At 42.5% G+C, this 20,809-nt stretch overlaps 1 protein-coding gene across 1 annotated transcript; it reads left to right on the forward strand.

The window, feature by feature from the left end:
* Window positions 1–4,629: 4,629 nt before the first annotated feature.
* Window positions 4,630–7,451, forward strand: LOC134463106 (uncharacterized). Its single transcript, XM_063216348.1, has 4 exons — window positions 4,630–4,944; window positions 5,141–5,296; window positions 6,815–6,901; window positions 7,009–7,451. The coding sequence occupies exons 1-4, from the start codon at window positions 4,681–4,683 to the stop codon at window positions 7,318–7,320; spliced, it is 819 nt and encodes a 272-aa protein (XP_063072418.1). The 5' UTR covers window positions 4,630–4,680; the 3' UTR covers window positions 7,321–7,451.
* The last annotated feature ends 13,358 nt before the right edge of the window (window positions 7,452–20,809 follow it).

The raw sequence follows: 20,809 nt of genomic DNA on the forward strand, positions 1-20,809 counted from the left end.
TTTATTTTTTTTAAAATCTACATCTAATTTGAACAGGAAGCTAGTTCCAGCATAAATGGCTCCCTGTCTTTATTTCACCCTAGACCAGGAGTTCCCAAACTTTACCATGGGCATGGCAAGGCCATATTCTGCGATATTCCAGCCAAGGCCCCTTATGTGTCATGCCACACTGTTTTTGTGCGTACTGTACCCTTTCACAACCATTAGTCTCGGTCTGTTGCTCAGTGTTATGTTCAGAAATGCAATATAATGTTATAGTTATGGGAATAGTGTTATAGTATTTTCGGTGTACATCAATTATTTCATTCATTGAGATATTTAGGGGGGCCTATCTGCCGCTGCCCCCCTAGCACCTCATTGCGGCCCCCCACTTTGAAAACCACTGGGTTCAACCAGTAGAGGAGACTCACTTTTCACAATCTCCTTATAACCTAAGTCCCCCCCCCTATACAGAGAAGATAAGGTCAATAATAATTCACTTTGGTATACAAGCATGAAAAATGGCACATATTTTAATTAGAATGCACTCTTTCAATAAAGTGCGTTGGACACACTAAAATCCAAGATGGCCACCATTTTTCAAGATGGCCACTCTCTCCAATTGTAATTAAGGCCAAAAATAGTTGACTTTGATATGCAAGCATGAAAATTGTCACACATGTTCATTATAAGGCACTCGCAAAAATCCAAGAAGGACGCCATTTTCCATGGTGGCCACCCTGTCCAATTGCTAATAATGCCAAGAACACTTAATGATGCAAGCATCATGGGCGCAAGTGTTCAATAGAATGCACTAGTTCACAAAATAACCATTGCCCAAACAAAAATTCAAGATCCCTGGCATTTTCCAAGAATGCATGCATGCCATAGGTCTACCGTTATCCCTCTATTGTCATCAGAGATCCTTGTGCATTGTTTTCACTTTTAACTCAGAATCTTGAAACATTTTCATTATTGAACTCTGGATGTTTATTGTGCACATTATTAACTTAATGGTACACTGTGTTAATTGTTTTATAGGAAGAGCTGGACATTTCTCCCCCTCATGAGGCACCCTGTTAAGGGTAAGTTGACCACCCAATCACAATGCAGCATGATGTGTGTTGCGCGCACATAAGTTATGTGTGCGTGCATGTGCACCAGAAATGTACAGTAATTATACAAATTGTTTCTATTTTTATTTTTCCCCTAGGTGTCCCACCATGAGGTGGCTGTGTAAAAGTTGTAGCTTTGCCTCAAGTAAAAGGGTTGATCTTTTCAAGCACTACAGACTCAAACATGGAAACAGTGGCCGTACTCAATCAATACCTTGCCTATATGCTAATTGTCCTTGTTCATTCCAAACGTTTAATGCTCTCAAGATCCATCTATCCCGTCATCATGTGGAATCAGTTGCACCAAATGTGGTAGTTTCGTTCAGTTGTCAGCGCTGCAGTTTAGTGTCCTTCTCTTCAGAGAAACAGTATTTTGAACATTTACACAGTCATCTGAGGAGTTTTGAAGTTGTTCAGTGTGTATTCAAAGACTGTAGCTTCAGTACAAACATCTATTCAACCTTTTGTTCTCACAAGAGCAGGAAACATGGTCAGCACTCGCTTGAAGACTTTAAACCTGAGGTCTTGAAAACGCATTCAGATACTCCCATTATCCAACATGATCCAGTGAGTTCTGAAGAGGATACAGAGGTTTTTGTGGAACCACGTGAGGATTTGTCTGAAGTTATACAGGATAGACTTGGACTGCTCTTTCTAAAATTGGAGAGTTGTTACAATGTGCCGAACAAGTGCATTGATGAGATTGTAGATGAGTTACAGTTCATATCCTGCTCCTCATCTGGACCAGTTTTGAGAAATGTTATCGAGTCCACCTTCAAAAAACACAACCATGACTTTGATTCAGTTCTGTTAAGTGATTTGGTGAGCAACTTGTGTGAGTCACACCCTATTAGTTCAGCTTTAAGGAAGGATGGTCCTTTTACTACATCATATAGGAGGAGGGAATATATGAAGTCACATTTTTCAGTTGTGGAGCCAAAAGAATACATTCTGAACAGGAAGGAAAATAAAACATTCCAATATATTCCTATACTGCAATCCTTGTCACAGATTCTCAACAATTTGCCAGAAAAGCACCTATTTGCTACAAGGAGCTCGGACTGTGTATTGAAGTATCAGACATTTCAAGATGGATCTCATTTTCAGAAAAATGACTTTTTCTCTGCTGACGAAGACCGATTGAGTCTTATCCTTTACATAGATGACTTTGAGATCTGCTGTCCGCTTGGGACATCCCGTAAAATACACAAAATCACTGCAGTGTATTGGGTGTTGGGCAACATCCCAGCACATGCAAGATCGGCATTGACAAGTATATACTTGGCCATTCTCTGTAAGGCCAGTGACACCAAACAGTTTGGATTTCAGACAGTGCTAGAGCCACTTTTGCGGGATCTTCAAAGCCTTGAGAAAGATGGTCTTTTTATTCCAAGTTTTGGGAAAGTGATCAAAGGCACTGTGGTGAGTGTAGTGGCTGACAATTTGGGTGCTCATGCTGTGGCAGGATTTGTTGAAAGTTTTTCAGGACCCCATGTCTGTCGATTTTGTCTGGGAGAGCGCTCTATGTTTCAGACAACAGAGGTGAGATCAGGAGTTTTTCAGCGAAGACAGCAAGAGCAGCACACCTTGCATGTTCAGACTGCTTTATCAAGTCCCTCTCTTACGCCATGCTATGGGGTGAAAAAACAGTGTGCTCTATCTGAAAAGCTGTGTTATTTTGATGTGACGTCTGGTTACCCTCCTGATGTGCTACACGACCTTCTTGAGGGTATCGTTCCTCTAGAGCTGGCATTGTCACTGAATGCGTTCATCAAGAACAAATACTTTTCCTTGGTGGAATTCAATAACTTACTCACTCAGTTCCCCTACAAGTGGACTGACCGAACAAATCGCCCACATTTGGTCCAGGCTAATTTCGCTGCAAAAAGATCAGTAGGGGGAAATGCCCATGAAAATTGGTGCCTGCTGCGTCTTTTGCCTTTTTTGATTGGCTTGAGAGTCCCTGAGAGTGACCCAGTATGGCAGATGCTAATGGTTCTGAAGGATATAGTGGAACTAGTTATGTCCCCAGCTCATACAGAGGAAAGCATCTGCTACTTGGACACCAAGATAGCTGAACACCGGCAAAGATTTCTGGATGTATTCCCCCAGGACAGGCTAATTCCCAAACACCACTTCATTGAGCATTATACTGAGCTCATAAGGGAATTTGGACCATTGTCTGCCTTGTGGACAATGCGCTTCGAAGCGAAGCATAGCTTTTTCAAGAAAATTGTCCGACAGACAGGCTGTTTTAGGAACATACTGTTGTCCCTCGCCAATAAACACCAACTCATGACTGCACTTTGTTTCCATGAGAAGAGTGCACTGAAACAATCTGTGTCTGTAACCAAAACATCCCAAGTGACATTAGATGTACTAAATGAGGCCATTAAAGACTTGGTGTTGCGCAAGTATCCAAATGTCACAATGGTCCATGTCTCAAACAAGGTGGCCATCTCAGGCACAAGCTATGCACCAGGAATGTTGCTATGTTATGGTTCAACTGCAGGTTTGCCTGACTTTGCTGAAGTTTCTCAGATCATCTTGGTTTTGGATAACATAGTCTTTGTTGTCAAACTACTAAATGGATGGTACAACGAGCACCTCAGGAGCTATGAGCTAGACTACACAGGCAACATTCAAATAATTGAGCCCAAAGAATTACTTGATTTCTATCCCCTGGCTATGTACACTATTGCAGGACGACGAGTTGTTACCTTAAAACACCACATCAACACTCCCTTTTAAATAAGTAATGGGATTTCATTGACTTTTTTTGTCAGAATCAACTAAATGGATTTTCTTTTTCTTTTTTTTCAGTGTCTCCCTGCCTGCTCAGATGTCCACCCCAGCAAAGCTACGGATCATCTTTGATGATCATACAGTACATAAATTGCTTCTGCCATCAGGTATCCCGAGTTCTCTACAGGATCTCAAGCTTGCCATCCAGAGCACATTCAGCACTCCAGATGGCTTCACTCTAATGTATCAAGATATGGAGTTTGGGGGTCAGTTCTTCACATTGACCTCCATAGAAGATGTGCAAGACATGGGTACCCTGAAAGTTGTCCAAGTTGAACCAGTCATTGTAAATCTCAGCGCAGTGGAAGAGATAGATGACCACTTGCCAGAATCAGACGTCATGTCATCCACATCTTTAGCATCCCAGGATACCGTCTTGCTTTCTTCATCATCTGATGAAAGTCCTGCATCATACCGTACCCAACCATGGCCCAGTCGGTTTGAAATTCCACAATTTTCCTTTGAGATTCAGCTCTTGCTGGAGGCAGGAAACAGAGCTTACCATGCCAATGGAACCCTGTTAAACAACCCGAAAGTGACTAGCAGGGTTCTCGAGAAATTAGCTGAGAAAATATTTCAGTACGCAGCTTACCCATCAGGAATCCAAGTGATGAATGTAGTTGAGGCCTTGGCTGAGAAGTATCCGTGCCTCAAAGAACCAGGCTCATTCAATGGCATGTATGGATGGCAACAAAGAATCAAGTATAAAATGGGCAATTACCGGGCAAAAGTAAGAGGGCTCCAAATTACCTGTCCAGAGCTAGAGGTGAACTCAAGAAAGATGACTTCCCGTACCAAAGGCCTCAAAAGACCAAAAAAGGCTGAAGTAAATTATTTGCCGCCATTGCCACTTGGAGAAACAAAAGAAACAATGGAAGAAGAGAGGGTGGTTCTACTCACAGAGGTGAAAAAGGCCAACAACGACAAGATTATCAGTGAGAAAATGGAGAAGACTTTCCCATATCGACGGTTGGAGGTTGTCAACCAGATGCCTGCTGTCCCAGATGTCATGGAGAGATGGCCTGCCCTCTTCTATGACACTCAGGTAAATGTGAATGTTTGTGCCACACTTTCATGTCAGTTAGTAGGTTATTAGATATTTTAAGTAAATGCATTTGGAAGGTTTTAAATCCATTGATGTAAGTTATCCATCCAAAATGAGCTTGTAAAACCATTTTTACAATTAAACATTTTAACGTGTGTGCCTGTGTGTTGTTGTGTGCTTGTGTCTTTGTTTTTAGGTGAAGGAGGAGTTCAAGAGGATCACAGCTATCCGCCTGGACCAAACCTTTTTGACGAAGATGGATTGCTACACTCCAAAACTCCTGACCATTTTCAAGACCAAGGGTGGGGCTGCAGGCGCAAAAATGAAAAGCGTGTTGGAGTTGCTCAGTCAGGTAAAAAATAAATAGAGATCAATCTGGTCATCTGTAACAGCATTTATCTCTTGATATTATACACAGGTTTGCTTGTATTCTGGCTGTTGATTTGGTGACATTTGCTTTTTATGAAGTGTTCCTCCTCTGGAGGGAACTGGGGATGGCTATCGTTTACTGGAGTTTCCTAAGTCGTGGCACATATTATAATAGTAATCGTAATAATAATAATAATAATAATAATAATAATTGCACAATTCATACAAGACATTCAGGTCATCAATGTGAGCTGTGGCAAGAACGTCTGTTGTGTCTCTGAAGTGTACTAAACATGCAAGACGCACGAGGAGACAGGATGGCATGCACTTCCCCCCCATGGAGAGTATTCGGGCCAAATGTCAACACGTGTGCGTCCTGTGCTCTTCACAGATGCTTTTGCAGGTAGCATAACGTTCTATAGCCTGTTTCCAGGATCTGTCAAGTTGGTGCTCAGTGTGAACCTGCTCTCATTTGTGGAGTGTGCAGGGCCCAATGGTGAGTTGGGCAATTTTGATATTCTCTGACTTGTGCAAATTATACTCCACGATGGTGGGCTGCGAGCACAGGCCACGTGTGGACATTAGGCCCTAATACTCTTCTACCTGTAATGGTGTCCGCTGACCATTTGAACAGAAACGTACACTTCAGTGGCCCCCTCTAGCTCATTTTACTGGGAACTTGCTGTGTTTCTTCTGTACCATCTTACACAAAGGATGAGGTAGTGATCCTGCTACTGGGTTCTACCTCTTCCCTGTCCCCTGACATACTAGCCTGTCTCTTGGTGTCTCTTACATGTTCTGTACACTTCAGAGGGACACAGCTGACACTCTTGCCACAGCTCACACTGAAGTTGCCATCTTGCACTATCTGAGTGACTCCAGTGAGGCAGTCATCGGGCAGTCATGGGTAAGCGGTTAGGTCGTCAGACTTGTAGCCCAAAGGTTGCCGCTTCGACGTAGGACCTGCCAGGTTGGTTGAGGGAGTAATTAACCAGAGCTCTCCCCCATCCTCCTCCATGACTGAGGTACCCAGAGCGTGGTACCGCCCTGCCGCACTGCTCCCTTGGGGCGCCATTAAGGGGTGCCCCTTGGACGGATGAGGCATAGATGCAATTTCGCTGTGTGCAATGTGCTGTCTTCACTTGTGTGCTGTGGAGTGCTGTGTCAATGACGATGGGAGTTGGAGTGGTAGTCGCCACCTTAAAGTTCATCAAGGCACAAGACAATGGTCAAATGCAACTAAAACCTCAGCCTGAAAGGAGTAGAACAGAGAATTGGTCTATGGATGCCCCCTTCCATAATCACTCATTTTTAGGGGATTTCCGCCTGTTGTCTTTTAAATTTGCACAACAGTAGGTGAAATGGATTCACCATCATTGTTGCTTCCCAAGTTGACAGGCTGATTTCACAGAAATATAATTGGCTTGGAATGGAGTTTCATTGTTTTGGTGTTCCCTTAATTTTTAAGCCTTATAGTTATTCATGCTCTTTTTTTATACAGCGACAGATCGATAGCCATGATGCGGTCATCCGTTGTCTGATCCATTTCCTGGGAGAATCGACAGAGGAGCTCATCAAAGACTACCAGGTGTGTGTGTGTGTGTCCGTCCCACCCCTTTTGCAATGGCAGCTGTTGGATTTGTGGGTTGTGCAGTTTTTGACCGCTATGGCACTTCTTTGTGTTGTGTTTTACAGGATGTTTCCAAGGATGTCATCGAACAAGATATCAAAGACAGCGTGATCAAGATCCTTGTGCTGGGCAGCGCTGCAGAGGGTGCCCCCCCGACTGATGTCATCATTGTGGTTGATGGTACAGAGGTATTGGGTGGTTGTAAAACACTCACCAATGCTTGCATTCTGCTCATGGGGTTTGTGTACTCGCTGAATCTCAGTTATCCTCCAAAATTGAAATACACATTTGAAGTGTTTCAAAAGTTGCTTTTGGAGTTGGATAATTTAAAGTTCTCCCCCAAAGTGGATTCTCTGCGAAGGAAACTGCTAATGTAAACGAAAAATGTGATTACAGCTCATGCAGCAGATGCAATTGACATTATTGTGAAGTTGTTCATAACGGTTTGTAAAAGGCTTTGAGTTATGCGTCTTGCTCTTTAGTTTAGGTTTATTTAATGACTTGAATACTGTTAAAAAAAAAGGGCCTGTACAGATTGGTGGGTTTTTTTTCCTTTTTTTTTTTTAGATTTGCATTCTTTCTTAACCTTTTAGTTTTTTACTGTGTACTATAGGTCCATTTAGTAAGTTCCTCTCTCAGCCTTATCATTTATAGGACCTGCTGGCTTGCATTCTGCACATGGGCTTTGTATACTCACTAAATTTGCAATTCAATTTGCAACCTATCTGAGCCTTTAAAGTGTTCCAAAATGTTTTTTTGGCGTTTGGATGACTTAAACATTCTCCCCAAAAGTTTGTTTTTTGAGAGCAAGTCTACGACAGTAAAAGGGGAATATGCCTTTGTATGTTACAGATGCGATTGACTTCATTTTGAAGTCTGTTCATAAGTTTTTGAGCCATGTGTCTTTCTAGGTTTGCTCAATGACTTAAGACAATGTTCAGATGGGCATGTACAGCTTTTTACCTTTTTCTTATTTTAATTTAAAGAATGTTATTCTGGGAACATTTAGAATTGTATTGTAGTGCACTGTAGGCCGATTTTGTGGGTTCCCTTGCAAACCTTTTCCGTCATGTGTAGGACTCAAGGCTAACTCATTCCACACACACGCACACGCATGTTGTGTTTCACAGAAATTGGCCAGAGACCTCAGACCAGAGATTCACAGTGTTCATCTGTGGCTGAATCGTGTCTCTTGGCATATTTGAACTCATTTTACATCATTCTGTGATCAAATGTTTCTGGATTACTTCTCTTGAAGATATACTGTACCGGAAATAAGCTCATATTACGCCTCCTCTTAAGTTAAATGATTGAGTTTTACCTTTTTCCTGTACCCTCTGCCGTTTTCTATGTATGGCAGTGCAAATTTTACCTCTAAGCTAGCAATCAACATTGAGTATATGAGACCAGTTGGCAGCTAACTGGTCTCATAGGATTCAATGTTAACTGCTAGCTTGGAGGTAAAATGTGCACTGCCATGTACAGGTGAAAGGTAAAACTCAATCATTTAACTCAAGGGGAGGTGTGTTTGCTTTTTCTTTCCAGTGTTTCATTGAACATATTATTGAATATTTAATTATTTAAGAATTTTATTTTGTCGTACAAAATGCCCACTTTGTTTCTTGTATGCAGATTTTGTGTTGGAAAAATAAAAGGCAAAATCTGGGATATTGTGTGTGGCTTCGTTTTTGAGGGAGATATTTTAAACCTTGTCCATTAGTAATATTTACTTGTAGTTTTTACGTGCAAAACGTGTACTAGGTTTTTACCAGTAAATTTTAATCAAAACGTAACTAAGTAAAAAATACTTGATTTCAGCTGTGAACATTACTTTGGTATTACTAGTAAAAACTGTAAGGAGTTGCAAGTAAATTTTACTTAAAAATTAGCTGTGTTAAATTTACTTAGTATTTCTGTGTGCAAAACGTGTACAAGGTTTTTCTAAGTAAACCATGGTCCACATTTTTATCAGTGTATGCTTGCTTCAAAAGCAGTTGACCAAGACGCAAAATACTGGCGGTATCATCCAGGGGGCAGAGAGCACGCAGCATTGGGATGCGGAAATTGGGAACACAGATGGCAAGGAAAACAACAAAATAAAAAGAGGGGCTCCCTGGGCAAGGAAAGAATACTGCTACTACTCCTGTATGTGCATGCTCCTTTTTCAAAGTGCAACAAGGAAGTATGATCACAAATGTTTGAAATTTCGGACAAACTCAACGAGACGCTCTTAAAAGTTGCTGCCATGCTCGTTTTCATATCAAGCACATGCGCGGAACTGCGCAGTCTATCTTACGATCGCCCCCAGCGAGTTTGAGGATATTGCACCTGACGCACGCATTTGGCTGCCGTGTCCAACGCGCGCGAAATTGACATTAAATACGCATCTTAACGAATCGTGCACACGCTCGTGTATGTTGCAGCAAGCATACCGGCACCTTAAGATCCTGCCAGATCCAGATAGTCTGAAAAACCCTATTATCCTGCCGGATCCGGAACCGGATCTTGGATCCTGTACATCTCTAATTTTCATCTTCCACAAAAGAGCACAACTCTGGGGTACTGTCACCCAGCTTCTTGCCGCACATTCGAGTCAAGCAAGTCTTGCCAAGCAATTCTGCTGATGATGCACAAGACGTTAAATTGCTGTGAAAGAAGTATTGGCAGTCGTAAATTGCAGAGAGTTCAGCAAGGGCAATGTACAGACAAAGTCTTCTGCATTGCATTCTGCCGTCTGTTGTCTCTTGCTGCTTGCCTTCCTCCCCCAGTGGATCTTCTTGCTCTAGCTTTGATAGCAGACCTGCTGATTCTGGAATAGGCTTTCCGCATGTTTTGCAGACACAGACCAACATGAGACTTGTGTCAAACTTAGCATTTTGACAATAAAGTTAGGCTATACTGTACATGTCTGAGAGCAAGATACAAAAACAAACAAGCATTTGTCTGATGACACGAGTTCTGCTTGAGGTTTTGTCCCAAGGATACAGTAAACCACACGTTGTAATCTTCTCCATTGGTCCACATCACAATTACATGATTACCCTGTCATGGACATTGTTGTGCTGTGTGTTCCAGAGCCCACAAACAACCACCCACTTTATGCAACGCAGGGCAGTTAGTGTGGTCTGTGTCCCATCCAAGTGCATCCTCGTAAATTTAAACAGTGATTTGCTGTCAAATGCGTCATGGCCATATGAAAGTGATAAGGCTCTTCCGTGTCTGTTCACTCCGCAAGTGACCCAGGGCTAGAAGAAACAAACAGCTCTGGAGTGTGATCCTCTTCAACAAGGGAACTCGCTCTAAGGGGCGTGTCGTTTGGACACGCTCTTGTGCAAATGAGCTCTTAAACCGCTGTCACTGCTGTCATACTGTAGCTGTAACACATTAGGGACAGGAAAAGGTAGTGTTTAACCTTAATCACAGGACTCCAAACTGGAAGGCATCTAAAGCGACCTAGTAAACTTGAGTTCTGTCTTAATATTACCAGAGCAAGCTCTTGAGCCTGTTGATTCATGAGGGTTTTTGTTTTTGACTATCTGACAACTGTAAAAGTAGGGAGGTTGAAGAAACACAAGAAATTGTGTGTGGGGGAGACAAAGCTGGCAGGCTGAATTACGGTGTAGACTTGTGTGGTTTTTCTGTTCAAAACACAGCTGTGTGGAGAACGAATACCGGCATGCTGCTTTCTCTCTCTCTCTCTCTCTCTCTCTCTCTCTCTCTCTCTCTCTCTCTCTCTCTCTCTCTCTCTCTCTCTCTCTCTCTCTCTCTCTCTCTCTCTCTCCCCCCTTTCTTCCCCAGAGGCATTGACATTCTGACCAAGGCTTGTCTTCTGTATACATTGCTGTTTTGGAATGAGTTGCTGGAGAGGTACAGGAAATATCATATGTCAGACGGCTGAAATTCCTCAAATCATATGCCCAGGAACGTTAATTCATTCTTTTCATGAGCCGGGGGAAGTCTGGGTATTGGGATGGTAAGCAGGCTGTGTCAGCGCCGGGATTTTTAGTTTTTGTAATACCATTGCTGTTGGGCAGGGCAAAACATGACAAGCAAACAGAGAAAAGGCAAAAATGTTCCTAACAGGATAAGGTATTTTAAAAAAAGGCCTTACTTATTTGTTGAAACAATTAACGCCTCTTCACCAGGAAGTGTAGATGAGATTTGAACCAGACTGGGGTCAGGCGGGGTATGCAAAGTACCCATGTGAACATGTTACCACAGGGACTGTTGGGGTCACCATGGGGTGCAGTTCCCCCAGATTCTATATCAGCTGTGGCTATATTGATGACGGGAGGCTCTGGGAGGGTCCAGCTTTTTTGGTAAGTGATACATCCTGAGACTGTTTTTTCCTTTTTGCTGTTAATTCACCATAGTGATGTCACCAATGAGGATCGGTTTTCACTCAAGTGCTTCTCTAGGTCGTCCTCAGACGAGCCTTCCATCGTTGCTTCCAATCATCCCGATTCTCCATACATCTTTGCAATTCACTGGTACTTTGGGGTCCTGTGTCCTTCTTAAGTATGTCCACATATGTTAGTGTGGGATGTCCTCTTGACCAGCACCCATGCGACGGTTCCCACAACACCAGTTTGCTGCCTGGCAGTTCTTGGTGCCTTTGGCAGTGTCCTGCAAGTCTCATTCTCCTTACGGCAATTTTCTCTCTCACCCTTGGTACTCCCTCGTACAGGATTTTGTTGGTTACATGTGCACTATCACTGATGTTAAGCACTGCACGCAGCATCCTGGTATAGCACCCATCAAGGGATTTCTCTAGGGTTGACTTCAGGGTCCAGTATTCACTGACATAGAGGAGAACAGACTCTACTGTCGCGTAGAAGAAGCTAAGCTTGATTTGACTGGGGAGATTGGAGTTCCATACACTGGCCATACCGTTCAGGGCCCTCCATGCAAGTGCCTTTCTCACTTTAAGATCTTGCTCAGTTGAGGTGACCCATGAGCCCAGGTATTTGAAGTCACTGACTTCTTTCAGCACAGTGCCTCCTGCTGTAGTCAGAGGTTGATGTTCTGGTGGAATGTTGTAGGTGATGACCAGTTTTCTTGGTGTTTAACCTGAAACCGACCTTGGCACACTCTAGCTCTACCCTGTTCAGTAGAGTTTGTGCTTGTTCCACGTTGTCGGAGAGCAAACTGATGTCATCTGCATAGTCAAGGTCTGTGAGGACCACTGCGGGGTACCTATTGACCTCCTTGGAGATTGTGTGAAGCCAAGTTCCTGCTCTCTCCCACTGATTGCCTTCCTGAGTGCATAATCAAGGACTACGATGAAGAGGAAGGGGGCTAGTGTGTCCCCCTGCACAACTCCAGCCAGGATTCTGGAGCTTCTGGAGTTTCAAAGTTCTCAGGTGTTCATCTTCTTTTTTTTCTTATTATTTTCTTCTTCTTCTTCTTCTTCTTCTTCTTCTTCTTCTTCTTCTTCTTCTTCTTCTTCTTCTTCTTCTTCTTCTCATCCTGCTGCCATCACTGTGGAGATCCATTTCACGCTCACGTCATCCCCACCTTTGTGTGTGGGAACCAGACTTCTTTATGGTCACCTAGTGATGTTTGTCCTGAGCTGCACCTTTGCTCTGTCATATTTGGCTGTTTCTCCACCCTCTTCATTGTAAATACAGTATTGACAGCTCAAGTCAATGAGGACTGAATTCACCCCTTGGAAGTCCCTTCATTTCATCTGTCACTTAAATCCTTGAGTCTATATATGTCTATGTATATATTGACATATTAAAGTCCATTAGGCCTGCTAATAACAATATATGAACTGTTTTTTTTTCAAAGCCAAGACAAGTAAAAAAAAAATTGCATCTGACCAGTTTTGGCTTCTTTGCCTCTGCAGCCTTCATTAGACGTGTCACGTGATGTTGGTGTGACGTTGTCTGTGATGGTTCATGTGACTGTTTTATCAGATACACCCAACCCATATGCATTGAACCCAATCATCTCATCCCAGACACTGGAGGAGTGTCACCCTAGATGACGGTCTTGTTACCTATTGGTCCCATTGAGGACCCATATTAGTAGCAGACTTACTCCCACTAAGCACATCACCATAACCTCAAACAGGGCTGTGCTTTATGGGGCTTTTAATTCTGAAGTAAAATTCTGCAGGCATAATTATCCAACAGTTTAGAAGCAATCGAAATACCACAATCAACTAATAGTGTTCAGTTATGGAGATGCTTATTGCCTTTCTGCTAATCAGAGCAAGAAATCCACAGCTGGCCTCCTCAAACAGTACCGTTTGGGCTGGTATCAGCACTGGTGAACAACAGGGATACCACAAGTACAGTGTCTCCTACCAGCAGTGGAAGCAAGGCTGCTGTATTTGGATTTGAATCGATGAAATTATACAATTGTAGCCTACCTTTGTCTGCCATTTTTTCGTATTCATTAAAAATTCACTCACGCTTATTTAAGTTACAAGTCCTTGAATGACAGTGGCTGTTGTAAATGGCTGATGACTGAAAGTTAAAGATGCACTGTGCATTAATATTTTTTAGTAGTTTATATCCAGAATTCATACTGCTCATTCACAAATGTTACCTTTTTCATGAATACTCACCACCAAATTCTAAATATTCATTATGACTGGGAAAAATTACACTTTTCATAAAAGAGGGATCTTCTCCATTGTCTGCCATTTCCAGAAATAGACCTGCATTTTGATCTAGTAAATATCAGTTAATTATTTAGTAAATATTCATGTAAACACCACAATTGGCTGTGGACAGCACAGTTTTGATGAGCAGGATAGCTGCAATACCTACTGTGGCCTGTGGCCACCATCTAGTGCACCTTTAAGGCAAATATAACGTATCATCACTCTGCTTGAGAAAACAACTATAGAAATGCAGTTTCCTATGTTTGTTTTTTCATATTTTCTTGACAAAGTAACCACTTTCGCAGTGAAACACATTCAGAGCCTTTTCAGCCAGTTTCCTAATAAGCAGAAACGATTTGACAATTGAAAGCTAGCAAAATCCTCCATGGCAGAGAGTACAGTATTAAGTCTGCCCACTGTACACAGACCCTTGGCTCCCAGCTTTGTCTGGCCTGTCCTGGTGGGTCTACACTGTGAGAGTGGACTGCACGTTTCCTAAGTGGACATGCTGCAGCTCCTCTGACACTTTATTTTGGCCTCTTTTTCACGAGGGCGTGTTGAGAGCGGCTTGTCTTTGTAGTTTGGAAACTAAACGCTGGGCCGAGAGGTATGCCTTTTGGGGCTGCGGTCTCTTGAAGCAATCCATCTGGGGTGCTGGATCGCCTGCAGCGGTAATGTGTGTGTGTGTGTGTGTGTGTGTGTGTGTGTGTGTGTGTGTGTGTGTGTGTGTGTGTGTGTGTGTGTGTGTGTGTCTGTGCGTGTGTGTGTGTGTGTGTGTGTGTGTGTGTGTGTGTGTGTGTGTGTGTGTCTGTGCGTGTGTGTGTGTGTATGTGTGTGGAGGGGGGGGGTGTAGGTTTCAACAAGCTACTTTATAATCTTGGATGGTATTATTATTATTTTAACAATGAAGAGCGCTGATTCATAGTCTATACAAGTCCGACAGGCGGACAACAGATGCGTCCGTCTATGCCCGTTCTGAACCTTTTTTGCCCAAACGCCCCCTTGGCCTCCTCATAACCTGTCAAGGCAATTTATCAATAAGCCTACCATGTACTGTATAAGCCTGGATTTGAAAAAGTACCATAGGATTTCAACAGTGTTGGGCAATTTACTGAAAAACTGTAATGCATTGCTGATTACATGTTACTGTCTTTTCAAAATAATCCCTTACACTACATTTAGCAATGTGGGGACCTAAGGCGAATTTAGCTTAGGGGGGCCATCGGTCCATCCCATATCACATTTTTTTTTAACATAAAATCTCTATTTTTGTATGGCTATTTTTTTTTTTAAAACGTTTTTTTTTTTCTTTTTTTTTTTTTTTAATTACAAACATAAAAAACAGGCAAACATTACAACCCTTTCTGGACAGATTTCAATGAATAGGCTATTTGCAATTTTGCATAGGCCTACATTAAATAAACTAAAATGTGAAATTCTCTTTTCACTTTAATATGAGAGCAGTGATGTCCCCCCCTCACTGAAGTGTTATTTCATGTGTGAGCATGATGCTGTCACCTATTTGAAGTGACGTTGATGTTGGATTTCATGGAATACTTTTAAATGCCGCTTTGGGAAGAAAACAGAGTAGGCGACAGGTGAACTGTATTTCTGTCAAAACAGTGGTTTGCAGGCGTTTGCGTTTTCACGTGGAGTATTTGTCTTCGTTGGACCGTAAACAGACAAACCGTAAGTTCCATAAACTAATCAATGAGACATTGGCTACGTGTACATGATGTTTTTAAGTCCGATTTAATAAATGCGATTTAAATAGATCGGATTAAGAGTTATTTTGCGATGTGTATACATGGCACTTTCACTTAAATGCGATTAAACGTCTGGGGAAAATAAAGCATTGCGATTGGACCATTGAGAGTAAATAGAATGGAGGCCAAAATTCTATTTCATTGTTGAAGCCAAGTTGGAGCCAAGGTTGGACCCAAAAAGACCAAAAAATGGCCAAATCCCATTCATTCCTATGAGAGACATAAAACCCTGTATCTCCCTTAAATGCCACTCCAGGGGGATCATTTTTCGCTCAACTAGTAGGTCCCCTTGCTCTCCAACTTACCAGGGTGGTGATTTTTTGTGGTGATGTTTTATTTTAGAGAGATATTAAAAGTTAAATTGACCAATGAGCATCAGAACATGGTTTGATTGACCGTTAGAAGTCTTGTTGTTGTCCAATCAGCACCTGCATTTGGCGTTGCTAAGGTGGAATGTAAGTTGGAATGTTCCCAAATCTGGCTTCAAAGCGTTGAATGGCAAATAGCGTTGATTTGGCGTCCATTCTATTTACTGTCAATGGATTGAACTGAGGACGCACGTGCTGAGCGAGCCAAATAAGGCACGGGGGCGTGGTTCAATGCCACCGAGATGCAGGTCATCTTCCCCACGAAAATCGTTGCCTCAGGCGGACTGAAATCACAACATTTCCCCCTTTCTCCCTGGATCATTTACAATGCCACATGCTACCCTGTTAGCATAGAAAAACGAGTGGTCAAATGGTAATGTGGAGTAACTTTGTTGTGCTTCATTACTTCGTGGGGCACTTTTACATCAATATATGGAAGCCACAACATTTATAGTCGCTTAGGGACTTTAAATTAAGCAAAACTTTCATGTGAAAATCAACAGGAAGTGCCGCCATGTTTTTCTCACAGGCAAAGAGCACGGTTGGTTTGCACGCATGAGCTCCAGGCCAAAACTGAGCGACTGCCACCTTGTGGACACAAGAGGGAATCACAGGAGGGAATCACAATTCAGAAACGCATCACGGGAGGGAAACACATCACGGGAGGGCGGACGGACGGACGGAGGGACGGACGGACGGACGGACGGACGGACACCAAAGCCTCTTATAGAGATGCGTGGGACGCATCTAATAAATGTCAAAAGCATGCATTTATATCCTGCGCTGTAAAAATATCACTTGTCTTTAATCACCGGGTCTGTAAAATATTGAACGTGGTGGTGAATCATAAAAAAAAAATTTTTTGTTTAAAGAGAGCTCTTGGACAGGACAAAGACGTCTGAACTCAGAGCAGCGTCTTTCTCCAAGCTCTTTCTTTTGGACTAGCCTTTATTGTAATGACCTAATTATCTTGATAAGGAGGCAGAATTGGGGGGTGGTGGTGGGGTGGTGGTGGTGGAGGTGGTGGTGGTGGTGTGTTTGTGTGTGGGTGTGTGTGTGTGTGGGGGGGGGGGGGAAAAAGAAGGGGATAATGACCTCAAAGGAAGCGACAGTAGCTGATAAAAAAAGTTGAAACATTCAGTCTTGTTAGAAGCTTCTCTCAAACATAGAGAGAGAGAGAGAGAGAGAGAGAGAGAGAGAGAGAGAGAGAGAGAGAGAGAGAGAGAGAGAGAGAGAGAGAGAGGCCAACTGGGAACATCATGGCAAATGACAATAGCTAACGAGGGTGTTCCTAATCTCAAAACGATACCAATGGCAGAGAGAGAGCCTGTTGGAGTCCTCCTTAGATGAGGGAAGAGAGCGATGAGATGAGGAAGAGGAAGTCAGACCGGATGACAGCGATGTCCTTTCTACTTTCTTGGAAAACTCTGCCATATCTTCTTGAGGACCTCATTTTTGCAGACATCATGATGCGTCTGGCATAGCTTTGCCTCTGCCTTTTGAGCCCAGCCATTTGGCAGGAATTAATCAAAGTGCACTGTTTGCTTGAGTGCAAGAACCTCCATATCTGAAACAGTTATTTTTTTAAGAGAAGGGAAACTGGCCCCAGCAGATTCAGCCTCCTGTTAAAGTCTTCACAGCCCCTAAACACACGTGTGGGCATGACCAGGTTAGATGGAAAAGTCCTGTGTAAAGTGCACAGAAAGCAACGATCCCTTTCCTTCAGCCCTGTGTAGGAGGGAGGCCGCGTTCAGACTTTTTAGAGTACCCCGTAGACCCAAAGCAGCCGTAATGAAAAAGAATGAGGGGGAAAAAAAAGTTAAGAACGTTATAACTGAAACCCTGCTGCATAAAGAGTAGTCCACCCACTGAACGTTTTGGTGGGTCTTTCAAGCACAGTCGCCATTAAATTCACCATGAACATTTCATCTCTGTTTTTAGATTTTCACATTTGTGTCTAGCAATTGTAATTATTTTTAGTTGCTTTTGAACCAGTGGGAAAAAAAACACAATTTGCCGATCAAAGCCTCCAGTCTGAGCCTGTGTCTGTTTTCAGTTCAGAAATGGTGAACCCAGTCATTTTGTGTTTTTCCTAGTTTCAAATTTAAAACTGTTTGCTAGCCACAGGCAAACAAAGCCACAGAGAATGCTTTACGCCCTCTGACAATCACATCTGTCTTCAAATTCATTTAGCACAAAATAGGCTTTAAAACGAGCTCAAAATCATTACACATGATTGAAAATAGCCATATTAAGGCCATGGTTTACAAGTGCACACATTGTTGTCTTGTTTACGAGACATTTCTGTGTGTAACAAAACTTTCCATCTAATGATGCTGATTAAGTCCACTCACACAAAGTCTGCAAGCCAAATGCAAGGTGCTTTAAATGAGTCTATCGCGCATGTTCAATAATAAATAATAAATGACGCCAGACTTTGGCAACAATCTCATTCTTAGATTTAACCATACTAATAAGATGCACACTCTAGGCCCATCTATGCCTAGCCTGCCTATCGCCATACCATAAATTGTCACAAGTGAAATCCATCAATTCATTTTCAAAGTCAATCTAAACCATGGGTTCTAAACATGGGCTTAGATTGGTTCTAAACGCGGGTTTCCATGCTGCCTGTAGCCTATGCTGGTAGAAGCCAGATAAATAAAACCTAAGCACAGTAAATCAAGTCAAGTCAAGTAGGTTTTATTGTCAATTTCTTTACATGCACTGGTCATACAAAGAATTTGAAATTACATTTCTTGCTTTCCCATGCAGACATAGACTAATCTAGGTAAGGACATAGACAGTATAGACATAGACAGTACTTATACATGGACATAAGACAGTATGGACATAGACATTGCTCATACAGACATTTAAAGTGCAAGACTGGACAACAGAAGACTTGTAGAGAACATACAAGTCTTCTGTTGTCCAGTCTTGCACTTTAAATACTTACCAAGCACCACAAACGCCAAGGCAAGACAATAACTGAGGTCCTCTTCAACCTCCAAATCTTGCATTAAACTCGATCAGAGTCAAGCTGTTTCTGTATTCATCTTCACCAGGGGGCAAAATAGACAACAGATGAACAAGCCTGCATGGTTGGTTTCAATGCCGTTATCTCCCATTATACTGTAGACCCATCTGTGTGCAATGCACCCCTTGGTAACACTTTACTTGACATGTTCCTACATAACACATTCATAGCAGCTGTTATAAAGTCTGCACAAATCATTCATGATTGTTCCTTGACCCATTCATACCAAACCTTTCATGAACCTATACAGTGGACGGAAGGCAACTTGTCAAAATAAAAGTCAAACAAAGCATTGCAGGCTTTGTTCTGAACCCTCAATGATTACTGATTTTGACAAGTTACTGTCCTTTTGTCTTCCATGTTTATGAAAGGTTTGGTATGAATGTCTTATGAAACAGTCTTGAATCCTTCATGCAAAGTGTATAACAGCTGCTATGAAAGTGTTATGCAGGGACATGTCAAGTAAAGTGTAACCCACCCCTTCAGTGAAATTAGTTCTGTGTTCAATCTGCAGATTTTCAGACTTGGTAGTGTATAGCACTGGTTCCCAACCTTTTTCTTCAGGGGCCCATATTTTTACCATTGTAAGCTTTGGTGACCCAACCGCGCGCGAGTGCCCTTACGAGAGGGAGTAACATGATAAGCTGTTTCCTGCGAAAACTCATTTTAGTTATTTTATTTGTCTTCGGTAAAATATAGAGTGAATGTATAATGTAGCACTTACATTTGGATGCTTCTATGCATATACTAGTTTAGATGCTTAGTCATTTATTCAAGATGGGCTATATATGGTAATACAATTAAACCCCTTAAAATCAAGAGAGCTTCGCGACCCTCTGTGGATCTTTGGCGACCCATAGGTTGGGTCCCGACCCATAGGTTGGGAACCACTGGTGTAGAGCAGTGTGCCATAACAGAAATAATGAAGCCCTCTCATGGGTCATGAAACACTTGAAATTGTTGGAACCCGTGAAGAAAATTATTTTGGGTTGACCTTTGAGGGTCCAAATGAAGTGATGGGTCCTCTGAACCATTCTAACTCAGTAACTCTATCGATCATCACCCGTGGCATTATATAATACATTACCTACCTGACATTTGCTATCCAAAGCCATTTGCAGTTATGCACAGTAGTTACAGGTTATTGCTTACTGTCCCTGGAGCAATTTGGGGTGAGACGCCTTGCTCAATGGCACCTCAACCATGGCTACGGGATTTGAACCTGCAACCTGATTCTGTGATTCCAAGACTGACTTCCTAACCATGAGGCTGGCCCAGCACACACAGTACTGCAATTCTAACTTAGCTGTTTCCAAATTTGCAGATGCGGTGCCTTCTCATAATTGATCAGACATCTTCAGCTTAACTTCCCATGATGCAGGAAACCGCCATAACAAATGCACATCCTCTTTTGACATTTGCTATCTTCTCCGCTAGGGTCTGTTTCCAATGGCTGGAGCTGGTGTGGTTTCCATTTTCCAGTTGAAATTAAGAAACGTCTGCGTTCTAATTCATCCCAACCCCGACCGTCGTTTCTTGGATGGAGAACACACGGCAGTGTAATGTAATATGTGTGGCTCTCAAACCACAGATCATGGTGCAAGTTAATGTTTTTGAGCCTGTCATGCCGAGCCCTGAGCTGGTTTGTTTTCCCACATTAATGATCTCGCCCAGACACTGGATAGGATTTGGGCAGCAGTGTGTTGCACATAAAGCTAGCTTGATTTTTAGCCTTCCTTATCCAATGTTTATAACTTAAAACACCTCAAGCTGACATACTCCCTAAATTCAAAGACCTTAGGCTCCTCTGCCAACGTATGTAAACTCAGTAAATCAAGCCTATACTTACGCTGATCAGCACAAAAAATGTTTCAGAGTCTTAGTACTCATAGGATAGACAGTAAAAATGCAGTGCTCATTCAACACCCCACAGAGTGGTTTTAACATCTTCTAGAGCAGTGGTTCCCAACCTTTTTCTTAAGGGACCCATGTTTTTACTATTATAAGCTTTGGTGACCCAACCACGCGAGCGCCCGCACGAGATGGAGTCACAAGATGCCCTCTGTTTCCTGCGAA

This window comes from Engraulis encrasicolus, chromosome 14, assembly GCF_034702125.1.
Source record: "Engraulis encrasicolus isolate BLACKSEA-1 chromosome 14, IST_EnEncr_1.0, whole genome shotgun sequence".
NCBI classification, from domain to species: domain Eukaryota; kingdom Metazoa; phylum Chordata; class Actinopteri; order Clupeiformes; family Engraulidae; genus Engraulis; species Engraulis encrasicolus.

Coding starts and splice junctions, on each gene's coding strand:
- LOC134463106 (XM_063216348.1), top strand. CDS start 4,681: ATGACTTCCCGTACCAAAGGCCTCAAAAGACCAAAAAAGGCTGAAGTA. Junction 4,945..5,140: donor CCCTCTTCTATGACACTCAG/GTAAATGTGAAT, acceptor CTTTGTTTTTAG/GTGAAGGAGGAGTTCAAGAG. Junction 6,902..7,008: donor AGCTCATCAAAGACTACCAG/GTGTGTGTGTGT, acceptor TGTGTTTTACAG/GATGTTTCCAAGGATGTCAT.